This window comes from Rhopilema esculentum, chromosome 10, assembly GCF_057945365.1.
Source record: "Rhopilema esculentum isolate cy_ngs chromosome 10, ASM5794536v1, whole genome shotgun sequence".
NCBI classification, from domain to species: domain Eukaryota; kingdom Metazoa; phylum Cnidaria; class Scyphozoa; order Rhizostomeae; family Rhizostomatidae; genus Rhopilema; species Rhopilema esculentum.
Window position 1 is genome coordinate 10,074,295 of NC_142824.1, and position 21,060 is coordinate 10,095,354.

The 21,060-nt window shown below is 35.9% G+C and overlaps 1 protein-coding gene across 8 annotated transcripts in view; it reads left to right on the plus strand.

The window, feature by feature from the left end:
- Positions 1–21,060, plus strand: part of LOC135690843 (uncharacterized) — a 63,239-nt gene that overhangs the window by 18,290 nt on the left and 23,889 nt on the right. For 5 of the 8 annotated variants that reach the window (XM_065208524.2, XM_065208531.2, XM_065208547.2 and 2 more), the window contains 2 exons: positions 2,624–2,749; positions 14,680–14,736. In XM_065208524.2, coding sequence (XP_065064596.2) covers positions 2,624–2,749; positions 14,680–14,736 — 183 coding nt within the window. Of the gene's footprint in view, positions 1–2,623; positions 2,750–8,018; positions 8,408–12,325; positions 13,000–14,679; positions 14,737–17,087; positions 20,355–21,060 lie in introns of those variants that run through there. The other 3 variants (XM_065208567.2, XM_065208562.2, XM_065208556.2) reach the window with 3 other exon arrangements.

Sequence of the window (21,060 nt, forward strand, 5' to 3'; positions counted from 1 at the left end):
TCGATGGCACAAGGATCAGCACCATAACAAAGGAGATTCTCTATATCTGCTCCACCTAATACCTTGATGATACATACCAAACTATACAAAGCATGTTTATTTTATTGCAATTATCTTATCTCTAAGAATGATCTAAATATAAGCATCTCTACAATTTCCGAAGCTTGAAGCTGATATTAGCCATTGAACATTTTAGGTGATAGTAGATTTGTTTCTGAATTAGTCAAAATATTCAAAAATTCCACTTTAGTGTCTAGAATTTTGCATCCTTGAAACTGACGGTATTCACTTTCCTGCAACCTGGCTTCGATTTTTACGAAAAAACTGGATATCGCCCACGAAGTATCAAACGCAACCGACGGCGGGTTAAGTTTGATGATCTGAAAGAACATGTTTCGTGAAATATTTAGCAGTTAACAGCGCAGCTGTCTCTTGGTATATGCTTAAAATGCAAGTGATTTTGAAAAAATACTTAGTTTGAGATAGAGCAACGAGTTTGCTTCTGATAGCAGTGGAAGATACTTCAAATCTCTCAAAGAATCGTCGACGTACCAAGGAAGGATCAGGTGATCTCATTATTCAAGCTGAATTTAATGCGTTTAATTAATTTCTATTATAGTATCGAAAAGTGCTCTTGCTTTCCTGAGAATTCTGCAAGTGATTAAGGTTTACACTGACTACGTTGCTCTCCAGTCTCAGAATGAAATACCTCAGTTTTGAAATTCTTGAGAATTCTAGGGTTATTGATGTCTATGAGCATACTAAAGAAAAATAATCTTGCCACCTGCATTGTTAAGATCAAATTGCAGTAATATTCACTGCAGTATTGCAGAATAAATTTAAAATTTTGGTTCACGTGGGTCGCACTGGGCTGCAAGATTTTTGCTGGCTTCGTAACATTTCCTCCCTGTTTCCAGATTTTAAATTAAGAGCTCCTTGGAAAATTTGGCATACCTTAAGCTTTTTTTTAATTTTCAAACTCAATCTAGTTGAAAAAGGTTCACTTAACACACAAAGAATGAAAATCTATAAATGGCAGGAAGAAATATAGAACATTTCGTTGCCCGTTTTTGGTACGATGCTCTTCCTACATTGAATGATGGCTTCGATGCCAGGTTTCCTGCATTTTTGTTGTTGTCAATGATGGCGCCAACTGTCTTTTAGGGGTTGGGGGATGGGGTTAGAGGTTATGATAGGCTTGAAAGTTCTCGAAACTACTCATTTTTGTTAGAAACATTGTATTTTTGCACCCTACTCTCAAACCATCTTGTGGCCCGTCCACTGGTGTTAAAGGGAACTTGTCTTGAGTAAACAACCCAAAGGTTATCCGATTACTTGGCTACAAAATTATGTGAATCTCAAGAAAATACCCAGCAGAGAAGCACGCTCAAGACACCTGCCCTTCGCCGAAAATCTCCAAATTTTGGATGTAATCAGGATTCAGAAATCCAGGCATTCTGCTAGCAATATCTGAATTTTTCCCAAGTTTAGAAAGAGCTTTAACAGCGATTTTTGCCGAACAAGCGATCGCATGTGGCTAAAGAACTCGTCAAGCTTAAAATGTAGCGAGGTCCTCCGTGATTGGGCTTGCCTCTTTTGCTGTGGATGAAGGTGACCAAGGATAAGACAAATATCTAAACAAGGGAAAGTACTACTGAAACGGGCATCTACGGGAGTTCCATTTCCAATGATTCCCCAAAATACTTCTACCATCCACGAAATAACCGTTTGCTCTCTTTTTAGCGTATTACACGCTCTTAACTATCTCTTTAAATTGCGAAACTGCTACTTGAACCCTGGTAGAGGTTAAGGTTCACGGGAGTACAGTGTGTATTTAGAGATATAGCAAGTGCCCGTGTTGAAAGTGAAACAGACTGGGTGTTAAAAAACTTCGTTTAGATGAATTTTCAGATTAATGCTAGCCCTTGATCGTTCATTTGATATGAGCTTGCTATGAAAAAAATTTGAGAGCCTACATACGCTCTAACATCCAGCTCCTGTACATTAAGTAGCACAGTTTCAACCCAACTCAACTCATCTCTGCTCATTGACCAACATTGTTCAAATGTGTGAGAAGGAAGAACCGCAGTATAGGCTGTCCGCCGGATTCTGTGAATCTTGCAATGAGTATAATATATATACGAGGATAAAATTCAGAATCAAAGCAAAACGGTGACGATAATCAAATGTTATGTGATAAATTTTTCAGAATAAATCAAATCAAACGAATACTGTTCAAATAAAATGGGGGAAGGGGAATGGCCGAATTTTCTTTTGAAAACTAGCGTTAGTGCACCAAGACTATTGGCAGGCATTGTAGCTTCAAATGCAATATGCGATATGGCGACGTGAAATGAATTGCATGCTTATCAACTTACTGAACTTCGTTTAGTTTCATTGCTTTGATTTTCATTTAGATTTTACCCACGGCAGACTTTATCCAAGTATTCTAGATATGCTTTACCTTCAATTTTTCAGCTGACGACACCGCCAGTGGGACACGTTTACTTCCAGTCGTTTCTGATTTGTAACATTGAGTATTCAAATGCTTAGTTTTGTTTCACATCAGCCATAAACTGTATTGCATATCACCATTTGCAACTATATCTATTTTCTTTTTCAGCCGGCGTCAAAACGAAACAAGGGAAATGTGAAGCGCACCGTTTATAGACGAGGAACCCAGTCATTATCAAGTATGGCTGCAAGGAAGGTGCCTATTGTTCCTGTGAAGTACAGCTTCGAAGGACAGGTAAGCCACAGCTTTTGATATTCTGAGTAAGTTTCGTTTGCATTTAAAAACAAAAACTGATTTCTCTAAACGTTTTTAGTTTTATAAGAAACACGGTTTTAAAAAACATGATCATACTGCCTTAATTTTAAGAAACTTTTGAGAAAAAGCTGCTTGCTGACTTGAGAAGTTGAGTCGGATAGTAGCTATATAAAATCAGTGTGTCAATTCCGCTAAATCTTTGAAGGTTTTGTCTGGGAAGGTTTCTTCTGGGAAGGTTTCCTCTGGGAAGGTTTCCTATAACTGCATTGTTTTGAAGAAACATGGCAAGTTGAAAATCTAAAATTATCAAGGAACAGTAAGGCTCAACTCAAATTTCATTGTTCTCTTAAGAAAAGTGCATCAGCTTTCTCGTTTGTAAGTACACAATACCTGTGATGTGACCTTGATAAAAATGAAAGGCAAGGACAGTAGCTTTTTATTCAATGTGATTCCTGCAGAGGTCCAAGTGATATGACCAACCATTAAAAGGCGGTGAAGGCGCTAGGTGTCTCTTACGTTCGCGGAGTGAGGCAAATTTTGTTTTGGCGGCCATTTTGAATGTTGGCAACAAGGAACTTGGGCCCTACTGAGCTCTTATAAATTTGGTTAAAGTAACGATTGATTTCGTTAACTTTTCTCTTTCCTATTTAGATGTTAAACCTGGTAAATGTCCTTAGATATATCGTAGACCTATCATTTCCTAGTGTTACTTGCTCGTTGGAGAGGGACGGGAGCTAGTAACAAAGATTCTGTCATTTATTGATAAGATACTTTTGTATGTACGGTCCAGTTAAGAAATATTGCTAATCATCTTTTATGCATGATTTTGTAGGCCAAATTGGAAAAACGCATTTTTAATTTTCCCAACACCAACAGCATTAGCTATATTAACATATTTATATTTAGGTTAAACTCTATGATCAGCTAAAATCTGGACACCAAATGCCAAAGACAATTTTTTGAAAACATCAAATGATTTTTTTGAAAATGAGGGAAATTAGTTTCAAATCAAAAGTACATTTTTTTATATGAAACAAAGGTCGATGTTGAGTACTCTCTGAGTACAGTTTCTTAATGTTCTGGAAATTTCAATACTCACTCTTTCTTATAAGTTTCTTAATTATGATGTCATGAATGATGTTATGAAATGTTCGTGACCTTTTTTTATCACGTCAAGAGATTCGCTTCCGTTCTGATGCTGTATTTAAATGTGGGAAGTATATTTTATCCCTTGTGTCTTAATTTCTAGGCCAGGCCTACAAAATTTCGTTGTTCTCAGTTTTATCAAGATTTAATGGTTTTTTAATTTTTTTGCTTCAGGTACTGAAATTTCTTAATTTTTTCTGGCTGTCCAGTACTCGTTTCTTATAGCCAGTTTCTTATAAAAAATGAGTGCACTTGCTATGGAAAATTTTAGAAAAAGGAAAGGTTTTTTAGGCACACTGAGTTCTTTCTTCCTCTGTCCATTGTAATTTTATGGTCTGCTGGCACCGCATATATTCAGTTATTTTGTGTTTATGTTAGGAACAGCATTGTTTGATAGGAGATTCACAACTTTGGTTTGTGTTGAAAACAAAACGAGAGGTAGCTATACTGTCATGAACAACTGAAATTCACGATGTTTTTTGGCTTTATACTTCTGTTATTAATCTTCTAAACCACATTGCTAGGAAGGTATTGAAATTAAATTTTAAGACCAAATGATCTGATCAATTTAGCCAATTTCTGCTTATAGTTTATTAATCTGATAAGAACTTTACAATAACATCTTTCTGGTGGTTTGGTTCTTTATCCTCACATATAAAACAAAGCTTTTACCAAAAGATGTACACCAAAAGAGGTTTTTTGTACACTGGTCCAATTGCTTGGAATGAAATCCAACAGTCCATTAGAGATATCGATTCCATCGTAAGATTTAAAAAAGAACTAAAATTTATATTTACTTAACCTCAAGAAATTTTTATTTTAATGTAGTTTTTCTTTTTGTATATCATAACTTTGTCTTTTTACTGGATTGATTTCATCTATAGATAAGATTTAATGAAATGAGCTGCGCTTTCCGGCAGTGGCGGAAATTCTTTTTTAGGTGGGGGAGCGAAACCCACAAAAACAAGCAAATTTTTCGACAAAGGACAAAATTTACCTAAAAGCTGAAAATTTAGCAAAAGCTTGGGGGTGGTTGCCACCCCCTCCACAACCCTGCAATTTCCGCCACTCCCTTCCGAGTAATATGACATTTTGGAATAAGTAGGAAAAAACAACATATTGGCGTAAAATCTTAGTCAGTCATTAGACAAATATCAGTGTAAAGCTTAGGCATATGCCATTTCCCTGGTTATTGAATTCCAAGATACTAAAAACACTAAAAATTAGAGGTTTGATACTTTAAGAGATTTAAATTTCGATGTCCTTTTAGTCAAAAGAAATCACAAGTAGTGCAGCTCAGTAGAACTCTAAAATATAAACCAGGAACATTCCTCTTTGTGACCATAGTCAGTAAAGATGCCTTGTGACAAAAAGTTGTTAAAGTACGACGAAAGCAAAATTGAATGTACTGTATTGAATGTAAAAAACAGGTATACAGTGAGTCCCCGCATATAAGAACCAACAACAATAAGAACCTAGAGGCTGTTTTTCCTAAATTATGCACCTTGTAATTAAGAACCTGTTTTAGTGTGATAAAATATAATAGGTTCTTTTTGCAAGGGCGAAAAAATTTTCAATGGTCCTTATTTTTTCCCAGATTTTTAAAGATGAGGTAAATCACAATCGGTATAAAAAATTTTCGTTTTGTATTCTCAGCATTTTATACACTTTCACGGAAGAGAATTTTAAAATCACTTTGACTTTTTAACATAATCATATATAGCAAAATCCAAAATGTTGAAAAATGAGATAAAAGCATTAGAGTTCATAATTTTCATTTCCTGAGGACGTATGAGATCATCTCCACATCCATCCACTGCCATAAGGCAGCCAGTGCGCTCAAATGTCTTCCTGTAAATATCTTTGTAATGTTGCATTAATAACATTGCCAAAAGGAAAAAACAGGATTGAATGCATCTCTTGATAATGAATCCTAAAATTTTAAGTAAGGGTTCCTTCGAATAAGAACCTTCATACCCTGTAATTAATCCAAACACCTTTCCAGTAAGAACCTACTTCAGCCTGAACCTCAAAAAGTAGGTTCTTATATGCGGGGATTTACTTTACTGTGTTGTGTTTATTAGAAAAGAAACCAGCTTTCAAAATAAATTTTTTCCCGGTATTGAATAACTTGAAAACTGATTTTCTCAGAGAACTCTACCAAAGATTCAAGATAGCCCTTCTGTCGTTCAACTGTACAAAAGTGTGCCCGATCGCACATTTCTGGAGGCTTAACCTCGTCCAAAAATTGCATTGAAGGAATCGATTCTCATATAACGACAAAAAATCTTTTTACAAACTTTTCAATCAACACCATCCTCAAAACCCGATTTTATGACTTTAACAGCAAGTTAAACATATTGTGCAAGAATATATCTTTAAGGATCTAAATGAACATTTGTCAACATCATAGCTCGTATGCATTTGCTCTGTCACTGCTGTTTTCAAACCTTTTTATCATAAATCATACTATACCTTTGACCAAATAGGCGAATCTGACTCACGGTTTTACTAGCCAGTTTTTAGTACTTTCATTGTTGCTTAAAGAATGAAAGATGTAACGGTGGTAAAAACCCATATTTGTTTGCAAGGAAAACAGTTTCAAAAATATGATCCCTTTCCTTCGTGCTGTGTTTGAATAGTATGAATATGGGTTAAAGATCTAACAGATCCGAAATATTGGCTACAAGTAGCTTGTTGACAATCCATTTAGACTAGGAATACACGCATTTTTTATAAGAAACAGGTTATAAGAATCGGTAGGCTCAATTTTTCGAAAGTTGAGAAACAACCCTACCCAAATTGAAAAAAGCTAAAACCCCGTTGACACTGCTTTGTATCCGTTTGTGTCTTGCGTTCACACTGCTCTACCTTGAAAACGGAGAATTTTGAAAACGATAACAACAACAACAACACAGCAAGATACTTGGACCGCGCCAATTTGAACAACTTTTCTTAACATGGCTGATTCACTCAAAGTTAGCATACTACTCGGAGGACTATTAGTGGCAGTGAGCTATTTGAAAAGTTTATTAGCAGTGGCATGTGCTGTAAACCAGCTCGTGGCGTTTTCCTTTTTATCCAGAGCGGAGCAATGTGAACGCTTCATAGTTTTCATACCGTTTTCAAATGTATCCGGAGCAGTGTGAACAGGTAAAACGGATCGATACGAAAACGGATAAAAATGAATACGGAGCAATGTGAACATAGCCTAAGAAACTTTTATAATTTGCAGTTTTCAGTTTCTAGTTGACGCTCGAAACAGTCTTGACATTGAACATCACTGTATATTGCAACACTACACTTGACATGCAGTTTGCATTCTTTCTCAGTAAATTGCACACTCAAGAAATTTCCATTTTAAAATTTGTTTTGACTTCAACTTAACATTGATGAAGTTCAATGAGCTTAACTGTTTACAGATCTCAACAGTGTCAGTCATTCTAGGCTAACAAAATGCCTTAATCTATTTACTTAAACTTGGAAGCACGTTTTAAAAATTCATTACCTAAAAAAATTTTAGAAACATGTAAGAAACTTTGGATAGCAAAATGGCCAGAAAATTTAAGAAACTGCCTACCAGCAACGGACCTTAGTTTCTTATAAAAAAAACACGTGTAAGGTAGGGAGCGCTCCTTTTCACGAAGTGTTCCATGTCAATGTAGCATAGAAATGGTTACTGTTAAACAGCTAACAAATTTGAATTTAAGAATGTCGATGCTTTTCCCCTAAAGGTCCTTTTCTGGTTGATGCAAATAACGTAAAAACGCGCAAAAATGCTTTCCTTTTTGCATGCTTGCTAGATTTGCAACTTTGATTAGAGGATTTACCATGCGTGGACTTTCTGTATAAAATACAGAACATGATTCCACAAATGACAATATTTTCAGTGCTCCAGGTAGGACAGACAGTGGGTTAGTAAAGCTTGAACGAAACGAGAAATGTCTACAGTAGCTATATCCGAATTCTACATCATTGGAGATGCTAGAAAACACCGATTGCTCGCAACAAGCCTGAACAGCGCTCAGTTATTTCAGTTTATTCACGAATCATAATTTTTTGCAAATACAAACGAAAATGTTTTTTGGTTTTTATATCGAACAACGTGTTCAAATATGTTAACATTTCAATGACCGTTCATTTGTTAGGAATGATATTTTCCCTCGAAAACATGAAGATTATTTCTAGATGTTATCAAAAGGTAACCGTCTCAGATCGTTTATTTGATCTAATATTCCAGATTTTTCATAATACGTGTATCCAAGGACGCATAGTGACCTCTGACAAGGTTTTAGAATTTCATAAATGACTTCCTTTTGTTCGTCGGGTTTTTGGTTTACTCTCACTTTATCTATGGGCTAGCCGTTTGAATACGACTCTAATGTTGCAAATGTCAGCTAAGACATACGTCCAAACAACATGTCAAGATCGCATTCAGCTGGAACTCTTCATCGTTTAAATTTAGATCTCTTTTACCAACAGCATCCAGTGGTAAGTGACTTCGATTCATTGTAATTTCGTTCGAGATTGTTGGTTTAATTTGCTGTTTTCATGCAATGTATTTTGTTTTCATGGCAGTTAAAGTAGTCGTCGTCCAGTGCTGCGTGTCGCGCATGAGCTTTCGTGTCAGTGATCATGAGATTTTGACGATCCAAACCTAAGGGAGAGTAGTTTTCGAAGGGGGAAAGTAGGTAGCCAATCAAAGTAAGCTTTACTATTATAAGTATGGATATCATTATTTGGAAGTAGCAGTTTGGGTGAAAACGTATAAGGGGGGGGGGGGAGGCTTTTGTGGAAAGGGGAACAAGGCAATCGCTAGCAAAATGTTTCATGCCAGTTGCGATAAAACGCTACATTCATTGTATCAGGAATGATGCTCACTCGTCATTTGTTAGATTTTAAGGAAATGACTGTGGTTTACTGATTTTACAGCTACATTTTGCTTGTATTAGAATTCTGACTCGTAAGAAACATAATCGAGCGCCATTATGTCAACGCTAGAAAACATTTTTATATTTTGACCGTCAAAATCATCGATAAAGAATTCCTTGCGTTAAAGATTGTTCTGAAAATTTCTGGAGGAGGACGGCAAAGGGCGGGTGGTTGAGGAAACAATCGCCCTGTGCCCTCGTTATTTGCGGGGATGGTCTCAAAGGGGCAAATAACTTTTTCAAGGCAAAGATCTTCTATCAGCTTTGCCATATGCCGATGATCAGGTGAAGAAAAAACACTAATGACATTTTATCGAATGCTTCTTATGATGGACTCCCTATAAACTACTGTAAGAGTTTAATCTAGTACTCGAGTTCTTGTTATCCTTGTTCCCTGTTGTCGTCATTCCTGCAAACATCACAACACCGTCCCTATCCAAGAATAAACTCCTTATACTTTAGACGTTTTATTGTGTCAGTTTGTCTGAAATGGTGTCAGCAATTTCGATTGTTTCTTTGTGGGACTATTTTATTTGTCCCTTGCTACATGAGCTTTCTTTTGTTAAAGAGGTTTTAGGAAACTGTTTCGGAATCTTTCGGAAAAACTTAACCCAATTAATAATGCTATTCAAATATATTTGATTATACTTAGTACATAGAAATCCCAGTATCCAGTTAAAAGATGAACTAATTTCCTCAATTTCTTAATTCTACTGTGTCTAAAAAGGCTGTGCAACCATGTGCAACATTATTTTCCAAATGCCCAGAGCCCTTGATCATAATAAAATGTGCTTTCGGATAAACAATTCATCATTTTGGCTTTCGTCTATTGGGTAGAAACTGTCACGACGATACCCACGGAAGGCACGAGATTTTAGAATGCTCTACTTATTATTCAACGCACGTGTAGTTTTTACGGAGAAACTGCGGCCATAAGCTGCAATAAGGCGCATTTAGGAATTAGGAATACGCAAATTGGTGTCGTAATGGAAAAGTCTTGCCCTTATATAATATAAACAGTTGAATCTGCGTAAATTGGCTGAGATCTATCCACATGATAACAGGCTAAATCTTTTCTTCATTCTTAACTTTATGAGCTACGCCAAAACAACGGTAATAATTGATAAAATTATGGTTTTTTTATCTCAGTCCCCTTTTTATAGATTTGATTTTGCATTTTTAGGTCTTTTTTCAAATCGTATGTCATTTCAAAGTTTTGAGAAACAGAATTCTATAACATCACCACTTTAAAGGCATTGAGTCATGATAAAACGGATTGGGTATACCCTAAGTGCCAAAATCCGCTGAGTCATGATTTTCATGAATGCCATGCTATTGGTTGACCTGGAACTGGTCACATGAACTCACCTCGTACTGATTGACAAAACAATTTCCATCAATAGCAAGTTGTCAACAACGGATGCAAGTATCACATGAAACACCAGCGATCACGCCGAAACCAAATGACCCCCTATAGAGAGGGCCTATTTACCATGACTCAATGCCTTTAATGTCCTATGCTTTCATAATTACAAGGGTGGAAAGGGTCCTGGGTCCAAAGCTCCTACGCAGTTTTTGATTGAAAATGAACAGGTGATGACAGAAACAGACAAGAAAATGACAAGAATATTTTTAGATCTATAATACAGCGTGATATCCTCCTCACCTATCTTGTTGTAGATATTTATAATTTTAAAAGAACATACTTTTAAGGGAACAATGGAATTATGGCACGAAAACATTTACGCGGATTCTGCAAACATTTTACTTTTTGCATAAGGCATCTTGCATTTTGACATTTGAGTAGGTTAGGATAGTATGTTTTATCAAAGATTTTAAATTTTTGTAGTAGAAGATAATTTTTTCATGTCCAATGGGGTGTAGAGCTAAGGGCTTTAAGGGGCTAGGTCTATCGTGCTAATGCCAAACAGTAACTCTCTTCTAACTCTTCCTATTTTTCTTTGAGAACCACTTTGGAAAAGCCTTCTCTGCTCATAACATCGCACTACCTCAATTGCATAACATATGACCATGTAATTCAACTGATACTAGCAGGAGTTAGTAAGGATATAAAAACCATTAAATTGGTATCCTACTAAGACCATTAAACTGATTATTTGGTATCACAACATATCTATACAAGAAAATAAATGCAGTTCAGCCTGTTTAAATAATGATTAAAAATTAATATAATTGCAATCCAACTCTGTAGATTTTAAAGTAAATATTGTTGTGACGTTTCAAGCATAACTCTTCATCATACCTATACAATGCCAGTGCTTCTATATAAAGATTGATAAAATATAGCTATTGTTTTGTTACCTTAGAAGGAAACTCCGTTGTTTTTGTTAGCTCAAAAGAAAACTTCGTGTAAAGTGCAAATGTGATGGCTACGCTTAATGCACCTTTAAAAAAGAGGCAGACGGACATAAAACGAATATGAAAGAAATAATTGAATAATAAAAGAAATATAAAATTAATTGAATTTCTTATTTTCTCTCTTTGTTTTATACTCATTTACTTTATTTAAAAATGATACTTTATATTGTTAAGAGGTGTTTTCCTGGTTTGTGATTTTTTGGAGAGATTCTCAAATTTGATTTAAGACATTAAGATATTTTCAATGAATCTCAAGATTTTCAAATCCTTCAAATTTTGAACAATTTCAGCTGCTACGATTTCAGGAATAATTTTCAAACCGCTTTAACCGATAATACGAAAAAGACAGATAACACTCACGTTGGGCTTACGTTATCTCTAATGCCAGAGTAAAAACTAATTATTTTTCAGCTGACAAAAGTGACTCATTTTGAGTAAGAGTAGGTTCTGTACCTGTCTACTGCGCAGCTAGAATGTCTTGTTTCGTCTCATTAACATCGTCACCATAAACTTGTTTTTTGGTTCTACAAACTCACCCATGTATTATCTCGTTTACTTTTTGTCATTAGTAGGTTATGCTGAAATATGTTGGTTTAAAATATTTCATGTTCAGGCTTCAGGGCTGCAATGTATCCTCATGCTTCTTGTGTCATCTAATGTTAAAACCTTGTAATATGTTAGATTGATATTAAGACTCGACTGTTTACTTTTTTATCTTGCTTATTTACTATTTGGTATAGAAATTCTTCATTATTATGTTTTATCTGCATCGAAATCATAATCATCATCTTCATCCTAAGGATCTATAACGAGCTTTTACAGTAATAGCCATCATCGTCTTTATCATAACTTGATTACACTCTTTTTTGATAAGCACAAGTAAATTGAAATTCAAGTTGGCTGTTTTAATTTTTTTAACACATCCGAGGCTGGATTGTTTTTATTTTGTTCTTAAATTGTAAAGGTGTAAGCAATGCAAATGTCAGCTATTACGCTCTAGGGAGGTGTTCAAGCCTCATTTGGCAACGCAGTGAGTGAGGAATCCTTTATTTTGGCGACAAATTTGAAAATTCACCGAGTGGCATCCCTAGATTGCAAAAATCTTCTCCTTTTTTAGATTTGAAACATTGTTCAAAATTACACTTTTACAGTAGCTCAGTCTCAGCTTGTTTTGAAATTTTGACCGATTTCGAGGCTTGTAATCTTTTAAAATTGTCCCAATAAAAAACGGATGCAATAATAATTTTTCATAGCGACATTGTTATTCACAATTAGGAACATAGCAATATATGCAGTCACTAAAAACTTTATTTATATAAAATGAAATTTGATAGTGTCAGGCAGGCTCTTTATCTTAGGGAATTTAAGCGGATATGACCTTCCTTGGTGAATCACATCATTTGATATCATGTATCTAAATCTTTGATCCAAAGCAATCCAGGATTAGTGTCTATGTGTTCTTTGCTGTGAGAGGGCCCTCTTCTCATTGATCAATTTCCGCAATGTAAATGTAAATTGTGAGCTGTATTATGTTGTGGTTGGCAGCATGCATAGTTAAAGCAAATCATACCACATAAAAAAAATACATGAAGCAGTGGTAGGTTTAATTTTGAAAATTTTGAAAAGAAATCAATGAAAGACCCTTTCAACAAGGTGAAGGAAACTGCGAACGAAAGCAGGTTGTTGCTGTAATAGAGTAAAATGAATAGCGGTGTCCAGTGTTCTAAAGTACGTCGGAAATTTCGCTGTGGAATCTCATATTCTTTAAGGGAGGTAAGACACCAGCTTTCAAGCCACTTACTTGTTGCCAAACCTGTTGTACTAAAATGGTAATTGAATGGCCATGGATACCGCATACGTCGAAAAAGATTGCTTTCAGTGAACTCAATAGCAGTAACAGTTGATCGTTGTTAGTTGATCAACGTTGAAACTAGAATGTAGTGTAAAGTCTTCATGTAAGACAAGTGAAGCAAACGGTAATTTGCTTTCAGTGAAAGACACTCGCGGCTGTTCGTACAGCTAGGTAAATCGAGGCACAGAGAACAGAAAAGAGCACGAAAAGAAAAGGGCTTAGTCCTTGATCAAGATGTTGTTACACATTTATTTACTGTACTATCAATATCTAATCTAGCACTTGTAGGCATTTACAACTTTATTTGGATATTATCTGAATATTTTGAAGTTGAAAATACCAACGCTGTCTTATTGCTGCATCTTCAAACAAGCAACACGCTTATAAACTGCTAAGAGTTGTAAACAATTAATCGACTGTAGGTAGGAAAGTAGCTCTGCCTTTTTGCATAGTGAATATTGTATTTGATTTACTTTTAATGCACATAAATTGATCTAGAGTAATGTTTGATTTTTCATAAAAGTAGACAGTTTTTCGTCTCTTAATAGGTCGTCTCTAAACAGTAAGAATGCTTAAAAACTTATCCTGGTCACTTTTGAAACTAGCAATAAAAATTGGGACTATTTTGCTTATATAAATAGCCGTTAGAACTATGATATTGCGCTATGTTCAATTATCTCATCGAATTATTTCAAACACGATTAACAAAAGATTTGTTTACCATTACTTTATAATTTTGTCTTGAGAACAAACTTTTTGGTATTGGTTGTAAGACATGGCCAACCTTGAGGTTTTTTTTGAATGCTTCCTATCGATGCAGACTCATTTTTTCTTTAGTTCCTTTCCCATTTCTTTTCTTTTCTCAATCTGTTCATTGTTTCTTCCTCGCCCCCATTTCTTTGGTATTTAAAGTATATACCAAATTTACACATTTTTTTAAATCGACATTTTTTGCAGAAGCTTCTATAGTAGATTAGGCATTACTTAACTTTCTAATGAGTTAATTGAAACAAGTAGCACACGCTTTTTTTCGCAAGGAAATGTTTTAAGAAAATTGTTGCTCAAAATTGCTAAAGGGGAAGAAAAAGTAAAATAAAATAACGAGGTTCTAGGTTTGCAAAATACATAATTGTTTCTTGATTTGAATTTTTCTTGCAATTTTTAAGCTTCACTAATTGTTTTTTATTTTAGACTGTATATCAAAAAAGGTCCTATTTTCATAAGTAAATGCTCGATTTTTATGAATATTGGTGTCTTTTTTGCTTTCATATGCGACGGTGTCAATAAAGAATTATGTAAGAATTTATTTAAGCCCGATGTCGAAATTTTCGCAAAGGGCTCTGAAAAATCAGGCATTCTGATACATGTTTATTTTGAGAGGAATTTGAACGTGAGAGGCGTTTTGTTATAGAGGGAATGTCTTGTGTAGCCTCTCATGTTCCCACGCTCCCGTATTCTATTTTTCGCGAAGTTTCACATCGGATTTTTAATAAACAAACAAATAAAGTTTTCTCCTTTTAATAGTATGTTAGTGATGTTTGACCAGGTATTTTTCTATGTCAAATTTTTTGGATAATTGTTAATCATCAACTTTTTTTTAGAATACAACGGCAAGAAAAATTTCTGTTGCGCCAAAGAAAGCAAGACGTCGTAGTGAGGTGAGTGGTAAAAAGTCTTAATTTTGAAAATGTTATTGGTGACGCAAAGTTCGAAGATAGCACACAAAGTGGAAACATAGCATACTTAAGTACTTTTCGTCTGACACACTCTAGAGTGTATAACCGTTGGATAGATAGTGACAAAAGGTAGCCAGAAATTTTTTTAGCCAGATGCGAATCGAAAGTAACGTGAAAGAAAGAATAACACGTTTGATTGGTTCCTTTTTTGACCAATCAGTGACTGCTTACTTCCCAATATTTTAGCTGAGGAGTGCCTAACGAAGAGTACTTTAAAACGCTCTTTAATTTCTTAGCTGCTTCAAAAATCTGAAAAATGAGAATGAAAAATGAAAAATTGAAAGTAATTTTTGTTGAAAAATGTTAAAGTGCATAAAATTCTTCTGCAAAAGTTACATAGTGCCATCCTTTTCCAAGAAAACTTGGATTAACGATTAAAAGCTATGGATTAAAAACATATAACTGTTCTTTGTAAAGTCAAAACTGCCAGATAATACCATGGCTAGTTTCCTAAAAGACCAAGAATTAGAATTTTCATATTGTACACCTAATTTTATTTCATGCCTGTACCTTTTGAATTGCTGCAATTAATCTGGGAATTTCTTTTTTGCCTAACGAAAACAAAAATGCCTTTTCAAGACAACGCCCCTTTTTAAAGCTTTTCACAATGCTACCGGAGGCTCGATGCTAATGCTTTGAACAAACGTCTTGTAAAAATCGTATTTGTAAAGCAAATCGCAGCACAATTGAAGTTCCTGGTGTGACGTTTGAGAATGCAGAATGGCAGCACATGCAGCTCACGCCCTTATCTATAGCAGTTTATTTACCATTGGTGGGCATTCATTGATTAGCATTCATTGTATAAGAGAGTAATTCCATTGCACTCTGTTTCAAATTAAGACGCCGTTGATTTTAGGCCCGAGTCTATTATAATAATTGATTTTCGGTATATACGTCCTGCGGCAAACTGTTGGTAGGCAAAAGTTAATTTTCAGGAACCGGGTTTTCACTTTAGAAACCGGGTGACTCTTATATATAGGCACCTGCTACGGTTTTCTGGTCTGCGGTTGCATTGGCTCCCTAATTCCGCAATTATTGAAATGCGAATTCATCAATGTGTATTCTCACGGTCTTCATGAAACCACTGTCTATATTCCCACTACTAATTCACTGAACAAATTTAAACATCAACTATGCATGGGTCTAAAGGCCTTTTGGTCGAGCACAAAATGTATGTTTCTTGCACTTAGTGACGTTTTTGTCTCTCAGAGGTAGATCTTTCAGCACTTGCCAAATGTCCATGTTGAAGGGCTCGAGCCTTTACAAATCAAAGCCGAAGCCTACTTTGGCACAAGCATTTCAGACTTGCTGATACTTATATTACATAGACACACTAAGGTTTAACTTTTTCTTGTAGTGCTTAGCAAGTCGCTGTCTATTCTCGTTCGCTTGTGATTATAAAATATATACGATATGAGGATAATCTTATTTGGAGCAAATAATACTAGATTTAGAACTGTCCAAAACTGCCTTCCTAGGGACTTCGCAACTATAATTATTGACTTTAGTCCACGTGCTACATTTTCAAGTGAATTCTCAATCTCTGCTTTCCGAACAATAACAGACCTGGTTAAGTCGTACGACGGTTCAGATTATAAGTACATTGCTAAAAATTCGGCAAGATCCTCAAGTATGTGGACGACTATTTTACAGGACAGGATTATAATATATCAATCACTATGGGGCGTCTGGTTTAGAAATTTTACAGAAAAATCAAATTAAAAAACGCTGGCCTTTTCATACTATCTTTAATAATTTTTTATGTATTGCTTACAAAATAACTTAAATAGATCGCTGAAATGTCTAGAGAAATGTTATCTGTAAAAAGCCATGAATCAAAGTAAGCTGTTTTTTTATTCAGCAATTTTGACTAATGCGCGATTAGCTCCATCATATTGACTATGGCTCCATTCGCTCCAATGATCTTGCTTTGAAAATACACCCCCCCCCTCCTGCTACGTCATTGCATATGTTTCCCTAATGCAGGTCTTTGTCTTGTGTCATTTGCTTCCTTGATTTTGTGCACATTCGTCATTTCACCTTTAAGTTGCTCTTTTAAAAACTGCGTCAGCTACTTACAAAATTTAAAAAATATAAATTTAACCTCAATGATGTTCTATTTTTTGATTCCAACTTTTTTCTGAAAACGTTTTTAGACAATTTAATCAACAAATAACCTAGCAGTCCGTAGAATGAGGTTGTTACCATTTTAAAATGAGATAAAAGTGAGGTCCTTCTAGCATTCAACTTTTTATGGTGACACAGATGTTAATTTTCTTTAAGTCAACAGCCCAACACCATTGTCTTATTTCTTTTAAAATTAGCCTTTAGCTCAGTTCTATTTCTGCTAGCAGCGACGAATTAGGTCTCTGCTGCGAAATAGGATTCAAACTTTTTATACTGGTACTCATTTGTTTGTTTTAATCTTGAATGTGACGTGAAGGTCAAAGCCCGCTTAGCTTTGAATAACATTAATACTGGCGACGTGTTTGCAGAATAGTGTTGAATGAAAATGATGAATGTCATAGATCCCTGAAGTAGTCATCTAAATAGATGTTCTTTCAGATCCCGTTTGGAGAACTGCTTGAGATGAGTAGGACTGTCTACTGAAATCGTGGCATATCAATTCCAGGTTAATAGAAAGTGTTAACGAGTCAGCCAGCTAAAATGATATAAAGCTTAAACATGCCCTTGTTGTACCCGCCAGTTTGTCACCCCTTGTTGTACCCGCTCAGAAAGGATTAAAAATTCAAATTTTGTATCGAACAGAACGGAAAAGCAATACTATTGTAGTTTATGAAACGAAGATATCCAATCTCTAAACAGTAAAAGAGTCTGGGCTCTAGTTTCCTCTCGATATCAACTTTACCGTATCTTTCATACTATACTGTCATTGTGCTGTTTTTCTATCATTTCTTCTTTTATTAAGGGCAAATATAAAATAGAAAAAGCAATAAATTCGTTTTTGATGCGTTCAGTAAATTGCACTCTTACTTTGCGAGGCCTTTAAAATTGGTCAAAGGGATAAAGTTAAGAGCAAAACAAGAACAAGCTGAGGCAAAATGCAATTTTGAACAACGTTTTATTTAAAAAACGAGGATTTTTAGGCATATGTGGGTGCTTTTTCGGCGAATATTCAAACTTGTCGAGAAATGAAGGTTCTCTCACTCACTTTGTTGGCAAATGAGGCCTGAACGCTTCCGTAGAGCGAAAAAGCTAGCAATCACAATGCTTACATCTTATTAATTTAAGAGCGGTTGCCTGATTTTCGTTTTTTTTCTATTCAAAAATAACAGCAAAGAGGCTGCACGGCCATTGTTTTTGTGGTGTCCTGGCAACCATGGCAATTGGCATCAAAGCTTTTGTTTTCCTTTGTTTTTCTTCTCCAAAAATTCTAAAGCGGGGTGTCATTTTAGTATTTTAGTCTAAAGCCGGTTCACCAAAACAATCTTAGGGGTGCACACCCCCGTCGTTTTGGTATCCAAGTACCCCCACCCCCCGGGGCATCGTTATGTGCGGCCATCATTGCGAGCGTCAGGTGTGCCTACTGTTGTTAAGCAACATCAATGTTACCTTCTACCCATTTTCTTTTCGATCTGCGCGAGTAAATGTTGGGTGAAATGTTGTTACGTTTGACAACCAACGTTGGATCACCTTCCAACATCGAAAAAATGTTGGGCGAAATGTTGGATCTTTTGCCCAGGGCTTTAAGTATTTCGGCAGAATTTCAAAACACATCTGGATTGTAGAAGCAGACTATGTTTTGGACCAGCATAGTGTCCCAAATTAGCTGGCAACATAAAGTTTCTTGTTCAGGACACCTTGGTGTTAGAGCTCGTGTCCTCTCAGTTACAGTACGTGACTTATTAATCCTGCACCAGCAGGTGCTTCTCAGAGGTGATAAGAATCCTTTGTTTCATCGTGATAACCGTATGGCGTAAATTGTGCCTTTCCTTTTTTCCCCGTATTGTTCTCAATTCACCTAACCAAGTGTTGCAATTTCCACAGGGAACATATCCGCTCGCCCGGTGCAAATACCGCTACGACTATTGTGCGACAAATTAACTCGTAACATGATTATTTTAACGGTCAGAGTATAAAACATGGACTACAATTTCTACCCTTGGTATAAGCGTAGCTAATTGCGGCTTCAGGTGTCCCAGGGTGCATTCCATGTACTTAGGCCCGAAGATCTTCGGCGTACAGCCAGGTTTTTTTCGGCGTTTGTCGTGCAAACCAATAAAATACTTTTTAGCGTACTTAAAATGTTTGTTAGTTGGCATGCTAAACATGAAGCCATGTACATAGTTAACGTAAAATAAAGACTCACACACCACAGTTTTCTCTAATAATCAGTTTTCTTTGTCTGGCGCAACAATGTTCACAGTTTTACTAACTCAACTGCTTTTATATTCTTGACGTACCTAAACCAATGCCTCGGTTGACCTTCGGCGTACAGTTGACATGGAATGCACCCTGGGAGTTGTCTTTTATGATTGGGGGGCTTGATATGTTAAAGCCATGAGCAAGATCCCTTTTTGGAATTATTTGGAGGCGAGAATAATTTTTGGGGCTTAAATCATAATAATATTAATTAAGCTATTTCAGGGGTTTTAGTTGGAATTTCAAAGGGATAGGGTCGGAAATTTGAGAAAAGGACACAATCTATCCTCAGTAGGTTCCAGGTAAGAAGTACTGGAAGGTCTCATGGCTTTGAACTTGTTTATGGTGAAATTTTCTTCAAATATCACAAATTTATAAAGCAATCTGGAAAATATGACCAAATAAAAGGGAAATTCTCTGTCAAAAGGTTGGTCATACACACCCAAAAAAAACCACACCTACGCCCCTATATCTGCAGCAACAATATTTAGGGAGATGAGCCAAGTGATGATCTACTTTTCTGGATTCAGCTGTGTAGCTCTTTGTTCCTTAAAATACCTGTAATTGATTGTCATGTCTTGATAAAAAAGTTCAACATTCGCTAGAAACGTTTTCCAAAAATCTGTTGAAGTTTTGACGCTACTTGATGTGAAGAATGGGAAACTTGAGTCTATAAAATGGTTTATAACAGTTTTTCACAGCATAGTTAGCAGCAAAGTGCTAGTCTAGTGTTCTCTCTGTAAGTGGGAGTTGAGCGTTCCACATTTTATTGCTGCGTTGAACGTTGTTTGAATAAAGCCGGCTGGAAGCATTGAGCGAATATTCATTGGCACTGGCTCCATACTGCAGTGAGACTGAGAAATGGAAATTCAAAGCTTTAGTTTCAAAAAACTTTAGCTGGTACATGGATTTCTAGTCTCAGTCAGACCGGCCTCGGAAAATTGCAGCTCTCAATAGGAACTAGTCCTGTTCATTAATAAATCATGCTATTTGCTGAAGAAATTCGACTAGTCGAGGACTTGCTGCCGCCTGAGAACTATGTTTTCTGTCAGCCTATGGAAGTTTATTATGAGTACTTCTCTCCTTGTAGAGAAGATATAGATGACGTCTTTTTTGAAGATGGCCGCATGTGGAGTAATATTTACCTCGATGAAATTGTAAGTAGTCGATGAAACGTTAATTTTTGATGATATTTACTTAATTGCAGACTTTTAATAGAATCTTGACATGGATGACTGTCGAGTAATCTTCATTCAAGGTAATAGAATACATACCTCTTTGTGGATTTTGAAACTAGAAATATAGTTGAGTAAATCAAATTTTACGCTGTTTCAGCCTTAAAATTTGGTTGTTTGAACGCTGTTTCAACCAAATGTTAAGGCTTCGTAAATGCACTCCACAGGTTTTCTCATAGTAATTATCAGTTTGGTGAAAAAATGATAGCTTCCAGTATATTTGATAATTTCATTCATAGGAGTTTAAGTATTCACAGGTACGCCAGAACACCCCCTCCCCCAATTTTTTGTTGAAGTATGGTATCAAGGTTGTGGCAGCAAATATAATGGAGGCAGACTACCATATAGTTTTGCTAACTTGTCTAGAGCCTCCCCACCCCTATTCCATAATGTGCTCTGCTGTCCCTGATTCAGCAAGCCCCTTCTAGCACGACATTGGAAGTCAAAATCTTGCTAATAGTTTCCATGCTGTTTCTCATGTTAGTGTGCAAATACGACTTAGAAAGAAGCAAAAATTCCCATCACGTCGGTCTTTCTTACCCACCGGGCCAAATTTGACGGCTATCTTTTGAACTCCTACCCAAGTTGCTGCTGATTTGATATCCACTTTCTTATGAAAACTTATTGT